The sequence below is a fragment of the Dipteris shenzhenensis genome, chromosome 27 (genome assembly GCF_047967505.1).
Source record: "Dipteris shenzhenensis isolate YYH24624 ecotype China chromosome 27, Dip_SZ_1.0, whole genome shotgun sequence".
In the NCBI taxonomy this organism is placed as follows: domain Eukaryota; kingdom Viridiplantae; phylum Streptophyta; class Polypodiopsida; order Gleicheniales; family Dipteridaceae; genus Dipteris; species Dipteris shenzhenensis.
In genome coordinates this window covers 18123592-18142285 of record NC_141622.1, presented here as the reverse complement: position 1 = coordinate 18142285, position 18694 = coordinate 18123592, and the positions used below count along the sequence as shown (strand labels likewise).

At 41.9% G+C, this 18694-nt stretch overlaps 1 protein-coding gene across 2 annotated transcripts in view; it reads left to right on the top strand.

Annotated features, from left to right (window-relative positions):
* The window catches only part of LOC147883970 (ABC transporter C family member 4-like), a 60528-nt gene that overhangs the window by 36289 nt on the left and 5545 nt on the right, over positions 1-18694 (top strand). For both annotated transcript variants that reach the window (XM_087398387.1, XM_087398385.1), the window contains exons 6-11: positions 228-392; positions 668-962; positions 1178-1392; positions 2695-3000; positions 5429-5492; positions 5615-5854. In XM_087398387.1, coding sequence (XP_087254513.1) covers positions 228-392; positions 668-962; positions 1178-1392; positions 2695-3000; positions 5429-5492; positions 5615-5854 — 1285 coding nt within the window. The remainder of the gene's footprint in view (positions 1-227; positions 393-667; positions 963-1177; positions 1393-2694; positions 3001-5428; positions 5493-5614; positions 5855-18694) is intronic.

The window sequence follows — 18694 nt, the reverse complement described above, 5'->3', positions numbered from 1 at the left end:
CTTTTTACACTCAGAACTCTTATTAAATGATTTAAAGTCTGAAACCAAAGGATATATATCTCTATTTTCCAACCTCAAAAAGCTGTTATACAATATATAGACTCCTGTAGTCAATTTTGGAAGTTTTTTGGAAAGGGATGGAAAAAGCACATAGTGGGTGAAGAGTCAAAAAATATTTTCTTTACAATATAACATCAGAAATGGTGTGTACTGGTTTGCATTCACAGTTTTCAGCGGACCAGACCAACCTTGACTTCATCCTCCATTATTATATGGGTGGGTTTATGGGCACTATATTTGCATTGATTGGCATCATCGTCGTCATATGTATATCATCTTGGCCTATCATTTTCATGGTCGTGCCATTCCTATTCCTTTTCTTCATGTACCAGGTATCCAAAAAACTTCTCCTTATCCACATTGTTGCAGTATATTTTTTAATTCAATATCTGTTTCAAGAAAGACATATAGAATGTCTAAGAATACAAACTCAAATTTCACATAAGCAAAATAAAGGCTGTTAAGAACACACATTCAGCTCAGGGAAGTGTGATTGATCTAGCAGCAACAAAGAAACCATTTGTTTCCCTGTAATGGTTCTTATTGAATGCAATGCGACAAGAGCAGCAAACAACCGACACTCAGTATATTTTCGATGGATTGACAGAAATTCTACCTTACTTCATCAAGAGAGATTACTCGCCTGGACTCTATAACCAAAGCACCCCTCATCTACCATTTCTCAGAGACAGTTGCAGGCATTGAGACTGTTCGTTGCTTCAGGAAGGAGGAAGAGTTTTCACAACAGAATTTGGATCAAGTGAATACTAACATGAAGATGGATTTTCACAATAATTCAGCAACTGAATGGTTAGGCCTTCGGCTAGAAGTATTGGGAACAACTATACTATGCACCGCAGCATTTCTTTTTGTTGTCCTTCCAGGAAACACTGTTAGACCAGGTATAAATTGTGTTCGTTATTTTAAATACAGCCACATAATAGAGATTGGTTTTTGGTTGTTGGTGATGCTCTAAGAATAACACTTCTATATTTCATACTTAATGTGGCTTGTTCATATGTCTTACCCTTTGTTGCATGCGTCCACACATTTCACAACACATCAAGCAAACGCTTTCTGAATACTTATCATAGCCTTGTTTGCTCTTAATTTGCAGAGCTTGTGTCCCTTGCTTTATCATATGCATTGGGGCTTAATGCTAGCCTCTACTGGGCAGTCTGGCTATCTTGTACAGTGGAGAACAAAATGATTTCAGTTGAGCGAATCCGACAATTTACAACTATACCAAGTGAAGCAAGCCGATTTATTGAAAACTCTTTGCCATCGTTGGATTGGCCATCTAAAGGGGTTATTGTATCGAAAAGACTGAAGGTATCTTCTAATGAAAATTCAGCTAACTTGGTTTTCTGTTTGCAGCTGCTTATAGATGTCAATCTCAATCTGAGGCTCCCTCAGCCTGGTACATGCACCAGGCAAACTTGCTACTACTCCCTATCAGACCAAACTAAGTTCCTGATATCTATTGTCTCAGAATAGCAGCCTCCTTTAATTTGTGCATTCATCCATGTGCAGACATCTGCATGCACATGCACACACATGCCCGTGCACTTGATGGTAGGTGCACATGCACATTTGACACTGTGCATCCACAAACATGCATATGCTATGTTTTCCCTGCAGTAGGGCTAAGGGTGCTCCATCCCGTCATATCGAGGATAGGCAGATGAGATTGTATTCTCATATATTCTGGGATAGAATCTTGGTCCATCATTCCAAGTTTTCCAAACTTTGCAGGTGGTTCTTTCTGCAGCACAGGGACACGATGCAACTGCCACATTGCTGATTGCAAGGTAACCACATAGGAGGTGCCACTGTAAGGGCAGAAGAGTCTGGCAAGGGTGCCAAGAATTGGCATCTTCTACTTCGATACCCTGTATCTAACAGCATATCTGGTAGACACAGCTTCTATACTTTCTTATGTCTCATGGTCCACTATCTGTTAAACCCCATATATAGTGTCAAACAAGCTCATACACGGCTCACAAGAAGTCAAGGAGCACCAGCTCTGGTTTAACTGTCTTCTTTGCTAATTCCAGTATCACTCAGAAAGTCATTTTTTTTTGCCATAACTGTCATAATTGCTATGTCACCTTGAGTTCTGTCATCGTGGATAGACATACTTGAAAGACACGTTAACCACAAATGAGACACAGATGAGGTCAAGTTTTTCCAAGAAAATCTGATTCTCAGTGCATTTTCTTCTTTTCCCTAATAGAATTTTGAGGACGAGGTATTGCATCTAAACCCTTGAGGATTCTAAGATCATCATAGATTTTTACTTCTTGAAAATCTCTATCCTCTAGTCCCAAAGTTCATTGTTAAGCTCATGCTACGTCTCACAAACTCTCTCTCTCTCTCTCTCTCACACACACACACACACACACACACACACACACACACTTTTTTTTTTAAAAGTGAAAACTCTGAATGCTTTATATTACAAGATAGCTATCCAGAAAACACACACACACACACACACACACACACACATGCACACACGCATGTGCACACACATGTATGTGTGCACACACTTGCAAATCAATTTCTCCTCAAGATATTTTGTTTGTTCAATATCCAACATCAAGCCACCCGCAAATGTGATCTTTTTTGCAGCTCCGCTATCGTCAGAATACACCTTTGGTTTTGAAGGGTGTTAATTTCACCATACATGGTGGCCAAAAAGTAGGTGTTGTTGGCAGAACTGGGAGTGGAAAATCCACACTTATTCAAGCAATTTTCAGACTCGTTGAGCCTGTAAGCGGACAGATTTTGGTTGATGATGTTGACATTTCAACTATCGGACTTTATGACCTGCGCTCTAGGTTTGGCATTATTCCACAAGAACCTGTCCTTTTCGAAGGGACAATCAGAATGAATGTAGACCCTCTTGGGATATATACAGATGAGCAAATTTGGCGGGTAACTTCTATTGCCTATTTAAACTAAGAATAATGTTTTCACACATGAAGAGAATGTCAAGGTCTTTAGTCGACCCTTCAATGATATAATTTTTACCAAACCTTGATCACCTCACCGAATCAGTTATCTGAGTTTGTTTTCTCTAAAAAGTCTGCTGCATAGTATCATCATGATATCTTGCATGCTTTTAGGCTGATGCATGCGTTACTATATTTTCTCGCAATAATCTGGAAGATTCATGCTTATTAGCACCTTTGACATGAGATACAATGCCTTGCATTTTCTAGATGTTAATATGTGTGTAAGAAACTCACTCTAATCTCAATGCTACTTATCCATATGGAGTAGATTGAATGCTTTTCTCTACACAGAAGCCATCTGGTTCTGCTCTATGAATCTTCATGATTTGAGTTCTCTGCTTTCTGTAAACTTCATGTTGTTAATATCATTGTAATTTCTAAAAAATGAGTATAAGTTTTAATGTATATCATTTTTTTAAATTATATTCACAAAGTGCCCCTGCATAGTCAATTTACAACCATTATCCAAGCATAGCTTTTCTTTGTGTGGGTTAGGAAAGTGTGCTTTAGTGAGCAAATGGTCAAATTGACCTGGTTAACAAAACTGGAGTGGGTAAGACGTTGGAAGTTTCACAAAACTCCAAAAAAGCCAAGATTTATTACAGCTGCGTGTGAGACTACTTTGACGAATGTCTCTAAATGGCTAAGCTACTGCTTCAAAGCCATGTTGCCTAGTGTCCATGAACTTTGGAGGGGCTTATTAAAAGAGGCAGATGTTCCCTCGAACTCAAGCTGGATTTTAAATGACTCTGTAGGAGTGATTCCTGTTGTAAAATTTTTTAATTCCTCTCGAAGCATTCAGGAAAAAGAGTCTCCTATTCTCCTTCAAACCTATGATTTTACGATGCTTTACACAAAGATTGAGCTGGAAGACTTGAAGTTTAGAATTAAAAAGCTAGTGGCTGAAGTTTTCAAGCTGAGATTTGACAAAGATAGATGCAAAGTGCTAAAAGTTGAGAAAACAGCCTTATGCTTTGACTTTTTGTGGCTAAAAAATAAAGATCATGACATAGGTTCTAAAAAGAAAAGATACACAAAGGTAGTAAGTGTAGAAGATGTTTGCTCTTGGATAGATTTTCTTTTAGATAATCTTTACATCACAATAGGTGATTCTTTGTCTCAATAAGTTATAGGAATCCCCATGGGCACTAATTGTGCCGTCTTTTTAGCAAACTTTTATCTTTTCACTTATGAATTTGAGTTTATGCAATGTCTTATTTCTATCGATACCTGCCCTATCATTTTACATAAGCTTAGTCAAGTTAGGCATTTTATAGATGATTTATTTGTACCAGATGTTCCTAACTTTCAAGACTTTATGTACAAAGACACTAGAGCTTTTGGAGAAGGAATCTATCCTCGTGACTCTTGTGAACTGAACTGCACTTTAAGAGGGGATTCTTGTGTTTTCTTAGATCTTAGACTTTCTCAATCTACCATAGGATTAGAGGTTGATATATACGATAAACGTGAACAACCTGAATATAGTGGTTTACACATTATAAAAATGCCTCACATTGACTCAAACATTTCTGATTTGGCAAAATATGGAGTCATTTCTTCCCAATTCCATAGATTTTCCCGCCTTTTTACAACTAAGGGGTCTTTTATCACTCAAAGTAGTAATTTGATCACTTTACTATTACACAAGAGGTATAATCCAAGGAAAATAATGAAAAGGTTCGCACATTCTTAGATATGAAGTCTTTTATCTATGGTGTTTCAGCCTTAGGTTTGTTTAGAATGATTGAACATAAGCTGAAAACAAAAAGCGGGGAGCTGAATAGCTCGTTTTTCTTTTAGTTTCAAAAGAGAGTTTGTTTGAGTATACTTGTGCTTTCTAAGTTAGAAATGTATTTTTGCCTCTTTGCAGAAATGAGAGATAAGTGTAAAGGGCCATTTAGCTTTTTATGCTTTAAATAAGAGAGAGAGAGAGAGAGAGAGAGAGAGAGTTTCTAGTTTTTTGGAAGTTTTTCTTTCTTGACTTGCTTGTTTATTTTTGCTTAAGTCACCTGCTTCGTTTCTTCTTTATTTCTTGTTTTCATTCTCTTTTGTTTATTTGACGTATTTTAGTAAGCACTGGGTTAGCCCAAGAGACTCCGCGGGTCTTTAGAAACCCAGTATAGTTGCTTATGCTTGGGCACTGATGACGACATAAGTGTTGATTTGCTTGCTAAGTATGTCTTCGTTTTGTTTTTCATAAAGTTTTTGTTTACCTCTTTTTTCTTCTCTTTCATTTTCTCTTTTATTTTCTTTGTAGATTTTCGATCTTTAGAACAACAAAAATTCTAAATTTGTATGATTGGACTTATTCTAGTCTTACAAAGGTATATTATTTGATTGCACAGGGATTGGATAAATGCAGGATTGCCAACCTTATTGAAGACAGGCCTAACAAACTTGATGCTCAAGGTTTATATATCAAAATTTTATTACCTTTTAAATGTCTGAATTATTATTCTTAGATCAATATCAAGTCCAGATTGTTTGTGTTTTAATAATTCATAACATCGCATTTTTTGGCACCTCTCTAGTGGCAGAGTACGGAGGTAATTGGAGTCTGGGTCAAAGCCAATTGCTTTGCTTTGTCCGCGTGCTGTTAAAAGGTAGCCGAGTACTGTTTCTAGACGAAGCTACTGCCTCTGTTGATTCGCAAACAGATGCTGTGATCCAAAGCCTTATCAGAGAGGAATTTGTGAACTGCACGGTTGTGAGCATTGCTCATAGGATCCCAACAGTGATGGATGCTGACAAGGTCTTGGTTATGGATTCAGGTTTGACTCAAAATCTTTTTGAAGCAGTTGAATCTTAATGTGTGCTGTTTAATTTCTTCTCTTTTTTTTTTTTGCAGAAGAATTCACAAAAAGTGTTCATGATATTGATAGACTAGAAGATTCTTTTGTGTTTCTTCTACTTGTAATAACTCACATAAATACAACCTTCAAAACCCCTTCACAATCTGAAAGGTATATCAGGACCAAATGGAATACTTTTTATGTTTAGACACACCAACTACATAGTTATATGTAATTGAAGCCCCTAAATCAATCCATAACGATCTAATCAAAAGCTTCACTTAGAACTTCATGTGTGAAACGGAAATCAGGCCTTGACGCCAACCCACCAGTTGTTACTACCACAAAAGAAGGAAAAGAAACAAGTGACCAAAATTTTCAATAACTATGACCAGCAGTCAAGATAGTGCATTCTTTTGGTTCTATGTAGAAGATTTTTTTATGTTGTCTGAGAAAACCTTTCAATCAAGAACCTGTAAGTTCTTTTCAAGTTGTCAAGGTATACTACCGGGGAGTTTCTCAAGGCAAGGCTAAAAAGTAGCTTGCAAATAATTCACGGAATTAATAAATATTTGCAAATAATTCACAGGATTATGAAATATTTCTAGTAAAAAGCCATTATTCCCTTTCAAGTACGAAACTTCTTTTGCCTATAGCTTCATCATGCAATTTGCAATATTTTCTTTGTGTCTTAATGCTTGGAATAAATCAAACTAAATAAAGGTATATAAGTAAGAACAAATGGGCATATCTAGATGACACAGTATTTTGAAACCTGGGCTTAAGAGAAGCATAACAGCTCAGCTCTTTTCTTTTCCAGGGGGAAAAGGGCTTCTCTAGTATGCTTAGGAATGCATGCAAGATCATCTTTCCTCTGCAGCCTGCTTTTCAAGGTTCTGCCTCACTGGTAATGCAGAGCCACTGCCAACAGTCGCTGTCCTTTACAACCAGTCAATAGATCTGTGTAAATGTAAAATATAGGGTGAGCCTTGCAAAAGCGCTCATGATGTTTGGACGTCTTCCTAGAGCCGTCATTACCTTTCTCCCAAACTGAGTGCAAGCTATAGATTATCTTCAATAGGGTGGCTAAAGGCTGGGGTCAATAGATCTGTGTAAATGTAAAATATAGGGTGAGCCTTGCAAAAGCGCTCATGATGTTTGGACGTCTTCCTAGAGCCGTCATTACCTTTTTCCCAAACTGAGTGCAAGCTATAGATTATCTTCAATAGGGTGGCTAAAGGCTTGGGTCAGTTGCCTCCCAATGAGTAAGCTGCAAGTCTCAACCCAGATATGCTGGGATGTAATGCTGGCCATGATCTCCGAGACATCATCCTCTGGTAAGCAAGAAGGGCTCTTTGGTCGGTGTAACTTCATTGATTCCCTCTCACTCCACTACCTCCCCACTCACCATATATGCTAAGGAGCTTGCCACTGCCCCAGGATAGAAAGCACCCCATCCCTTTATAATCTGGGCTACCATCGCTTAGGTTTGCACTTAACATGTACACCAAGCATGAGATGATTATTATGAGTGTGCATCGTGAAATCGTTGGGCAGCTGAACAATACCATAAGCAACACTAAATCAAATCCAGAACCTCTACTGTTTAGTTACGACAATTGCAACCTCTCCCCATTTGCTCAAGCCATGGCCTCTCCAGGTTGGCCTCCATGTGCCCCTCTAGATGAACAATACCATAAGCAACACTAAATCAAATCCAAAACCTCTACTGTTTTATTTGCTCAAGCCATGGCCCCTCTAGGTTGGCCTCCCAGATATCAATCTTCTGGTAAGCAAGAAGGGATCTTTGGTTGGTGTAACCTCATTGATTCCCTCTCACTCCACTACCTCCCCACTCACCATATATGCTAAGGAGCTTGCCACTGCCCCAGGTTAGAAAGCACCCCATCCCTTTATAATCTGGGCTACCATTGCTTAGGTTTGCACTTGACATGTGCACCAAGCATGAGATGATTCTGAGTGTGCATCGTGAAATCGTTGGCAGCTGAACAATACCATAAGCAACACTAAACCAAATCCAGAACCTGTTTAGTTATGACAATTGTAGCGTCTCCCCATTTGCTCAAACGATGGCCCCTTTAGGTTGGCCTCCGTGTGTCCCTTGTGAGAGCTAGGAGGTCTTTCATGGTCAGTGGCTGGTTTGTGTTCATTACCAAAACTTAGGAGAGGAGGGTGACTAGACTTGCTGTTGAAGCAGCGGCTAGAGTTGTCTGCAAATGCGGGTGGGGTTCTTGCAGGCTCCAAGGATGACACCCTCCAAGTATTGTATCTTAGGCCCCAGGGTTACAAAAGTCCCTCGCTGTGTCCTATGCATCGTGGGATGGCCTAAGTGGGACCCGTGCAAAGGTACGTTAATCAAACTCAGGATTATTGTGAAACCCTTCCTAGTAAAGAGAGCCTTAGAAATCTACATATATGAGAAAGATACCTACATAAAGAGCCGAGATGCCCTTTATCCAGCATGTTAAAAGAAGCACAACCTCCTCATATCACCCTCTAGGGAAGCCTGATCTACCCTTCCACAAGGCTTCTTGAATACTAGGTGGAGGATGTGAGCCGTAGAGACTCTTGCCATGCTACATGAATGGCCTTCCAAAAAATATCACGTATCTTGGATGTTGGGCTTCTGAATTAAACCTATTTGCATTTCATGGATGAGGTCTGGAAGAAGGGAGACACAAATGCAGACTTGAGACCTTGGCTAAGATCTTGTTGGTTGTATTCGGCAGAGTAATTGGTCTCCACCGGTCCCCACTTATCATGTGCATGGATTGGTATCTGACGTGTACTGGGTACACAAGACTAGCTCAGGTAGCTTGGGGAGGCTTAGAGCTAGGCAGGCTTGATTCTCGGGTTGAGTGGCAAGGGTACGAACCAATTAGGGGTCTTCGCTATTTTTGGCGCTTGGGGCCCGAGTCTATAAAAGGGGCTCAGAGATTCAGTTCTCAGAGAGCCGACGGGAGCAAGTTTCGTTCCCATGTGCTAGGTCTGATACTGGATTGAGTCGCGAACGCATGCCTGCATCATAGCGTAGCCTAAGGCCCAGCAGCAGATCCCAGGCTTCATAGTGCCACCTGGTGGTATGGGACACCAAGCTGGTTTGGATCTGGTTGGGAGTTCGTGCCAGTAGCTCAGCTCGTGGCTCGAAGGGGACATCTCCTGATTCGGGATCAAATCTCGTAGATGTCATGGTTGGGTGGTGAGCATCCTGCTTAGTTTCCTCACGTTGTGTGTGTTCTTGTATTTGCTTGCAGATCAGAGGTTTCAGGAGTGTTGGGGACTTGTCAGTTGGTATCAAAGCCAACTCCTGAGGTAGGAACTTCTGTTCCAAGAATTTTGGACGATTTTTTTCTCCAGGTATGTCCTAATTTCGAAATTTGTGCTCAAACCCTGCAAGTGCTTGTTTGGTTCATCAGGTTTTGGGAAGTGGTTAAGATTTAGGGAAAGAAGGAAGGAAGTGTTAGAATTATAGATATAATTCAGCAGTGACCAATGTAATATAATAAGCTAGTTAGGGGCACTTTTCCCTTTTTAAGAGGTTTTTCCCCCTAACCGCAGTTAGTTCACTAACTATGGTTAGTGACTACTAAGGTTTTGTCACTAGGACAAAACCTTATCTCTCACTCATTGAGTTGTACTCTTCACACTCTTCTATTGCAACTCAGCTTTCAGCTTCCAAGCTTCCAACTCTCACTCTCTCTTGCTCTCTCACTCACCATTCTCTCACATTTGGTATCAGAGCATTAGATCCAGCCCCCTACGACTTCCCGTTGAGCTCCAGCTACAACCCACTACACCTCGTCCGTACAGTCCGTACGATTGTACAGAACCTGCACGTGGTCTCTACACGTTCGTATCTGTCGTACTGCTCCAGTTGCATCACGCCCGTACTGTATTGTACCTGTCGTACTGCTCCAGTTGCATCGCGTCCGTACCGTACTTGCTCATCCATACAGCACATACGTACCAACGCCCTCCGTACCGCCGTACAGATCTGCGCCACGTGTGGCGCCTTCGTCCGTACTCTGCACAGCTCCAGTCGTTTGTACTTCGTAACTTCGTACGGTCGTCCGTACAACGCACGGATTTCGTATAAGACCGTACAATGATAGTTACGTACTGTGAGCTCAGTGCCCGTACACTTCTGTTGCAGGCCTTCTGTGCAGATTTTTATTTCTGCAGATACTCGAGCAGTTAGTTTTTTGGTAGGCATTGTTTGCAGATAGCCATTGTTTGGCTCAGTTTTTTGGAAGAAATTTCGGAGCTATACTTGGAGCAAAAATTGCAGATTTGGTCTGAAATTTGGGGCTTTCTGCTGAAATTGCAAAATTTGGGGCTTTCAGTACTTCTGCCCCTTTCTGGTTGCAATTTCAAGCTCGAAATTTGGGGCTTTCAGTTGTGCAGTACAATTTCTTCAAGAAATTTGGGGATTTTGTATTTACACTGCAATCTCGCAGTGAAATTTGGGGCTTTTGCAGACAGAGCGCAACTTTTGCAACATTTGGGGCTTTTGATCAATTTGTCCCTTTCCGGTTGCAATTTCAGGCCTATTTTGGGGCTTTTGTGTTGGGAGAGCAATTTCCGGAGTTTTCAGTTCATACTGCCTTTCTTGGAGTGTTTTACAGCACTTTTGGTAGATTCTGGAGAGTTTCTGATGCTTGGACAGATTTCTGACAATGCAAGTACAGAAATCTGAGTTGCATTTACAGCCGGTGCTTGGCTGTGTTTTTTGGGAGTTGTGCATTTCATTCCCAGTAAGGGAATTCAGTTTTGTATCTCCTTAAATCTCTTTCTCAGATATGGCCCAGCAAAATCAGAATGACTTCCAGTTCGGTGGTCTTTCACAGGAAGACAAGTTGGATGGTACCAACTACTCCCTCTGGAGTTTTATGGTACGCAATATTCTGATTTCTCGCAATTTATGGGATTATGTGAATGGGGGTGAGATCCGACCAGCAGGTATGGCACCTAATACCCCTCCTCAGCAAGGAGGTGGAAGAGGTCATGCACAAGGGGCAGCTGCAGAACAAGTTGTTGGTGCAGCCATGGTCACTACTCCAGATCAGAAGAGATGGGATTCACGGGATGCCTTAGCTTTGTCATGCATCTCTCTTTCAGTGAAAAGATTTATCATTCTACATATCCGGTCGTGTAAGACCTCGAAGGCAGCGTGGGATATTTTAGAAAGCATGTATGCAGCCCGGAATGATGCAAGGGTATCTTTCTTGAAAAGAGAGTTAAGTCATAGACATATGGAAGAGGGTGACTCCATGTCAGTCCACCTCACAAAGCTACAGGATCTCAGAGAGCAATTGTTAAATATAGATGACATTATTCCTGATTCAGAGATGATTACAACCACTCTGAATTCTCTTCTTGAGTCTATCTCAGCTTTCATACCTCGCTGAACTTATCATTGAGGGGGGGTGCAAATCCTCTCACTTTTCATGAGTTGATAGGACTTCTGCTTCAGGAAGAGCAGACCACGAAAAATTTGGCTTCACGTGCAGGTGAACAAGCCATGCTCTCAAAGTTTAAATAAAAAACAAAAGGACAGGCAAAGACATCAGTAAATCAGTCTTCCAGTGGGTTAGGACAGCCTTCACAAAAGGCTAAAAATGATGCAAGTAAGCCCAAGAAGAAGGGTTTTGTCACTATTGCAAAAAGCCAGGTCATCACATAGCAAAATGCAGGAAAAGGCTTGCAAAAGAGAAGAAAAACAGCTCCAGTATGGTTGTTTTAGATTCAGCTCCTCATGCATCTGACAGTGGGGATGCTGCAGCCAAGTAGAGATGTGATATTTTCTGAAAATTCAGCTCACACTCAGGCTGAATTTCAAATGCCTTGTTCTTCAGAGGATGTCTTTGACGGGTTGCTACCCATTGCCTTAGGTTCCCCTGCTGATTTTTCTTATGCAAATCAGAATTTACAGCAACCTCCAGATGCTTTAGTTCTGCCACAGGATGTCTTGCCCCCTCCACAGGTAGTGGAACAGGTGGTGCAGCAAGAAATTGCAGACATACATGCAGCAAAAACAGTCCCAAACTGGCTGTTACAGACTCTTAGGAGAGTAAAATTGATGCTCCATTACCTGGCAGGACTCGCAGTGCAGCAAGGCACATGGAAGGTGCTAATTCAGTGGAATCAGCATATGCAGGTACTCTTCTTGATGAGGAGGAGCGTGCCACATTCGAAGAGGCAAAGGATAATGTGCATTGGATGAATGCCATGCACGATGAGTTGCAGTCCATTGCAAAAAATCAGACTTGGGATGTTGTAGACTTGCCACCGGGTAAACATGCCATTTGCACACGATGGGTTTTCAAGGTAAAACGGAACCTAGATGGCTCCATTGACAGATATAAGGCAAGGCTGGTTGCTAAAGGCTATGCTCAGAAAAAGGGCATAGATTATGAGGAGACATTCGCTCCTACGTCCCGGATGACCACCATCCAATCAGTTATTGCAATGGCTGCACATTTTGAGTGGAATGTTCATCAGTTGGACATAAAAACAGCCTTCTTAAATGGGGACTTGCTGGAAGAGGTGTATGTCAAACAACCTCCGGGCTTTGAAATTACAGCAAATGCACTTCAAGTATGCAAGCTCAACAAAGCTTTATATGGGCTGAAACAGACCCCTCGTGCATGGTATGCCAAGATCCATGCCTTTTTGACCAGCAAGGGGCTGCACAATAGTCCTACTGAGAGCACTCTCTACATCAAGATGGATGGGGGGGAAATTTTAGTCATCTCTACGTAGGTCTTTATGTCGATGATTTACTGCTCACAGGGTCCAATGAAGACAAAATTGCAGATTTCAAAGCTGATTTGCAGACCAACTTCGACATGTCAGATTTGGGGCTGCTTCACTTTTATTTGGGGATCCAGTTCTCTCATGAGAGACGTGGCACTGTTATGTCTCAGTCCAAGTATGTTCAGAAACTCTTGGACAGATTTAATATGCATGAGTGTAAGCCCATAGCCACTCCCATGGAGCCGGGGCTGAAACTCACAATGCATGATGCAGGAGAATTAGTTGATGCCACACTTTACAGTCAGGCTGTTGGATGCCTCATATATCTCTGCAACACTAGACCTGATATTCAGTTTGCAGTATCTCAGGTGAGCAGGTACATGCACAGCCCAAAAACTATGCATTGGTAGGCAGTTAAGCGCATCTTCCATTATTTGCAGGACACGAAGTCTTTTGGCTTGCTATTTCCTAGGGGGGGTTGACTTGCAGATGCATGCCTACAGTGATTCAGATTGGGCTGGTGATTATGACACTAGGCAGTCCACTAGTGGCAATTGTCTGGCTGAGTAAGAAACAATCTACAGTGGCTACCTCATCATGTGAAGCTGAGTACAGGGCAGCTTTCATAGCAACAGTTGAATGTGTCTGGCTGCGACGTCTATTTGCTGATCTTCATCTATCTTTGGAAGGTCCTTCTCCAATTCTCACTGATAGTCAAAGTGCCATTGCAGTGGCAAAGAATCCAGTGTTTCATGCTCGCACAAAGCACATTGAGGTTCACTATCACTATGTCAGAGAGAAGTTGCATGCAGGAGAGATCAGTATGATCTTTGTGTCCACACATGACAACGTTGCAGATATTTTCACCAAAGCACTACCACGTGAAAAGTTTGAGGCATTTCGCAGCGTCCTGAACTTATATCCATTTGGTGATTGATCAGCCTTGTACATGACATTGGCACTGCAGGGGAGTGTTAGAATTATAGATATAATAAGCTAGTGACCAATGTAATATAATAAGCTAGTTAGGGTCACTTTTCCCTTTCTAAGAGGTTTTTTCCCCTAACCGCAGTTAGTTCACTAACTATGGTTAGTGACTACTAAGGTTTTGTCACTAGGACAAAACCTTATCTCTCACTCATTGAGTTGTACTCTTCACACTCTTCTATTGCAACTCAGCTTTCAGCTTCCAAGCTTCCAACTCTCACTCTCTCTTGCTCTCTCTCACTCACCATTCTCTCACAGGAAGAAGAGAGAGAGGGTGAATTCAAGGCTGATGAGTGGGGTTAGGTGAGAGAGAGTGTGAGGTGTAGCTAGGAGAGAGTGGAGAGGATTGTAGGAGAGGCGTGAGAGGGGCCGCTAGGCTAGCGATGGGTTGAGGGAAATCCCAGGAGATTCCATGTATGATCAGGGCTGCGCAGTGATTAGGTGACGCATGTAGGAGAGTGTAGAGGGGTGCGCCATAGGCTGGAGCAGGATTTCGGCCAAACTACTGTTCGGGGAGGCTGGATGCTAAAAAAAGCATCAACCCTCCAAGTTTGGGAGGGTGGGCTTTTTTTAGAAAGCGTAGTTCTAAATGCTATACCTTCTATGTTAAAGCCTGGCGAGACCATAGTTCTGCCTCAGCTCATGCTAGTGTGCACGAGAAGACCCCTGCACACCCCTGGCGGATTTCGTCACCTTGGAACGGCTTGGAGCAGACTTCCGTACGGCACAGTCAGCAGCAGGGCTAGCAACGGGAGTCTCATGGTTCATTGACTCGAGCTGATCGTCAGCTTTGTACCCCTCTTATCGGCCAGCCTCTCTTCTCTTTCGTCACCTCCTATCAGGACAGTTTTTTCTTCTGCTCCACTCTCCTTCCAGCTCGGATCCCACCTGTCACTTCTCTAAGTTCACTCCCTTCATCCGATCAGGTTTTAGATATGGCTGATTCTGTAGACCCCGCGCTTGCGATGGGAGATCAGGATATGAACTACCATGAGGAGGATGAGGGTCTCTACGATGATCTGATTACGAAAAAAGCCTTCAGTGAATTCACCACTGCTCTTGATGGAAAGTTTGAGCAAGTTCATAGGAATCAAACGGGGTTGACACAGCAACTCCAAGGGATTCAGACTACACTCACACTTTTGGACAAGCATTGTTCAGGCGCTCACGCATGTGGATGCCATGGCTTCAGTGTTAGGTCCAAACATCACTCCAGACCCTTTTCTCGGAGACTAGAAGTCTCGTACCAAGGAGGTTGTTGACACTTGGTTGCACAAGTGGCAAGTACACTTTCAGTTTCACCCTTATCCAGATGACAAGAAAATACAGCTTGCAGCCGGGTTTATGTCAGGAAAGGCTTTATTGTAGTGGAAGGAACTCCAACCCAAGCTTGCAACATGGAATGAATTCGAAGGGGTCTTCAGGAAAGAGTTTCTGAAGGAGGAGGAAGATTACGATATCGTAGGCAAGCTTAAAGCCCTCGATATGTCTAAGCTGAATTTGACTTTTGAGGTTTATCTTCAGAGGTTTCGGGATTTGCCGACCAGAGCTACAAAGATGGATCTAGTGACCTTGTTAGGTTTCTTTGTGGATGGTTTGCCTGACTCGTACAAGTTACAGATCAAGAACAAGTGTACCACATTGCAAGAGGCCATGAATTACGCGCGTATTTATGATGATACCATGGCCAGTGCAGAGGGAACCACAATTTTCGACACGGGTGGGAAGAACAAGTGGAAGTTCTTCCAATCTACCACTGGTACCGGGGAGACGAAGTCTATAGACAACGCCTCCAAGAAACATTTGACTCAGGTGAAGAATGATCGTGTCCGTTTCCTTCGTACCTTGAAGCTAAAGAAGGAAGGGCGTTGCTTCTTCTACGAGGAGTGGGACCACACTAAGAATAATTATCCTAAGCGTAAGAACCAGAAGCAAGCGTCGGGATCCAAGCTCCAGGCAGGTCCGGGTACCAAAGCCAAGGGAGCCAATCAAGTTGCGATGACATGTATTTCTATCAATGTCATTACCTGCCCACTTTCTTGTAATTGCACTTTTAATACTTCGTTATTTGGTTCTCATGATCTTTTTCGAGTTTATGGAGAAGTTAGGGACCAAAGAGTTTACATTCTCTTTGACCGGGGCAGCGCTCACAACTTTGTTAATTACAAACTTGTGCGGAAGATGGGGTTGTCTACAATACTTAGCGATCACACCTATGAGGTGCAGCTTCCAGCTGGGAAGCAGTTTTGGGATCGCAAGATTGAAGCCCTTTCTATCCGGATTCAAGAATACACAGCGGCTCTTACATGCTATGTCATGCACTTGGAGCATGTGGACTTGTTAATCAGAATAGAGTAGTTAAAAATCCACGATATTCAGATTGGATGGAAGGACCATACTCTTTCGTTTTTGGATAAGGACACCCAATTTTGTATTCAGTGTGATAACATTCCCTCTTCTTAGGGACCTATTGTATCTGTGATGCAGCTTCGGAATATATTAAACACTTCTCATTATGATGTCTATTAGTGTGTTTTGATTCCGCTTTCTTTATTTGTTGTCTCTGTTAATAACAAAAATGATTTAAGTATATTCGAACACCGTGAATTGAGAACGTTGTTAGATGATTTCATGGATGTAATCCCTGCTCAACTGCCGGAAGGTTTACCTTTAGAATGGGCAGTAGATCATCGCATAGACTTAGTACCTGGGGCTCAACCTATTAGTGTTCCACCTTATAGGGTGAGCCAGCTTGAGGAGGATGAGTTAGCTTCACAGCTATAGGCTTATTTGAATATGGGCTATATTCGCCCAAGTAAATCACCTTGGGGAGCACCTGCTCTCTTAAGAAGGAAGAAGGATTCTACATGGAGAATGTGTATAGATTATAAACGATTGAATAAAGTGAATTAAGAATCGATACCCTCTAGCTCGTTCCGATGATCTAATAGATCATTTGGCCGGAGCGAAGTATTTCACTAAGATTGATTTGCGTACAGGTTATCACCAAATCCGTATCTATGCTAAATACATAGATAGAACCACATTCCGAACTAGGTATGGCCACTATGAGTTTCTTGTATTACCTATTGGTTTGACCAATGCTCCTGCCACCTTCCAGCAAATGATGTACGATTTGTTCCGAGATTTTCTGGGTAAATTTGTTGTAGTGTTCTTAGATGACATCTTGGTATATAGCCGAACGCTAGAGGATCACATAAGACACCTCTGGATTGTCTTAGTTATTCTAAGACAGCATAAGCTCTATGCCAAGATGAGTAAATGTGACTTCTTTATGAAGGAGATCGTTTACTTAGGACACAAGATTTCTTCTGAAGATATAAGCATTGATCTGGATCGTATCCAGAAGGTTTTAGAATGGCCTATCCCTCAGACTGTGAAACAACTTCGTTCTTTTATAGGATTTACGATATTTCTATGGAAGTCTGTGCGTGATTATTCACACATCACGGCACCCCTGACTAACATATTGAAAGGTCGTGGACGTAGGTCTATCCAACCAATCTCTTGGAATGATGCATTGAACAAGGCTTTTGAAACCTTAAAGTTTTCTATCAAGGAAGCACCTGTTCTTGCATTACCCGATCCTTCCCGGCCTTATGTTTTAGAGGCCGATGCGAGTGATTCTGCGATTGGGGCAGCTTTATTCCAAGAGGGCAAACCTGTAGCTTTTGAGAGTAAGAAGCTAGACGACACCTAATATCGTTGGCTCATACTAGAAAAAGAACTCTATGCAGTAGTGTATGCCCTGAAGGTTTGGAGACACTACTTGTATGGTTCGAAGTTTCTTGTATTGACCGATCATCAATCAATCAAGTATGTGTGTGATGGGTCTGAATTGAGGGGACGGAAAGCTAGATGGGCAGAATTAATGCAAGATTTTGATTTTAAAATATGTTATCGCAAGGGTTCATTGAATAGGGTGGCGGATGCCTTAAGTCGAGTCAAGTTTGTAAATGCTATGTCATTTACGAAAATATCCTCATACCTATTTCAATCCTTAAGAGGGCTTTGCGCAACTGATAGTCATTTCAGTTCTTATTGGCAGAAAGTCCAAGATGGGAGCTCCATGGTTGACCAGGACTCAGGGATTGTGCCACCTACGGTATAGGCGGCGGGAGGTCAGTAAATGATTAGGAACAGCTTGCTATTCCGGAATGGAAAGATTTATGTGCCAGATGTTCTGGAACTTTGATCCAAGATTCTCTAGGAGTGTCATGATGCACCTAGTGCTGGACATCCGAGTATACATCAAACTCTATCTCTTGTGAAGCATATCTTTTATTGGCCTAAGATGCGTGCATTTATTGAAAACTATGTGGTAGGTTGCCGGGTTTGTCAGGTTACTAAGGTAGAACGCCTTAGAAGCACGGGTTTATTTCAGCCATCGCTAATTCCAGGTAATAAATGGGAAAGTATTTCTATGGATTTTATTACTGGTTTGCCTCGAACGCGCAAGGGTCATGACTCCATTTAGATCATAGTTGACCGTCTGACAACAATGGCTAGATTCTTACCTACTAGAACAATTATTTCAGCTGTTCAGCTAGCTCACGAGTTTGTGGACCACTTGTTTAAGCTGCATGGTTTGCTCTCTGACATAGTCACTGACAGTAACTCGAAGTTTACAAGTAACTTTTGGATATTTGTTTTTGAGAAGTTAGAAACTACTATAAGAATGAGTTTCTCAGATCATGCACAATCCGATGGCAGTACAGAGAAGGTCAACCAATTGGTTGACGATATGCTTCGGGCATATGTTTCTAAGAGACAGTCTTCATGGGAAGATTATCTACCTATGATAGAATTTGCTTATAATAGTGCAAAGCATTTGAGCACTGGTTACAGTCCTTTTATGCTTATGTACGGGTTTCAACCTAAGTCACCAGCTATGGTTGGGTTAAAGGGAATCCAAAATGATGCTACAAAGACCTTCTTGCTAGACATGCAAGGAATGTTGCAGTTTGCCAAGGAGTCTATTAGAAGTGCCCACGATCGGGATAGATTTTATGCTAATAGACATTGTTCACCTAG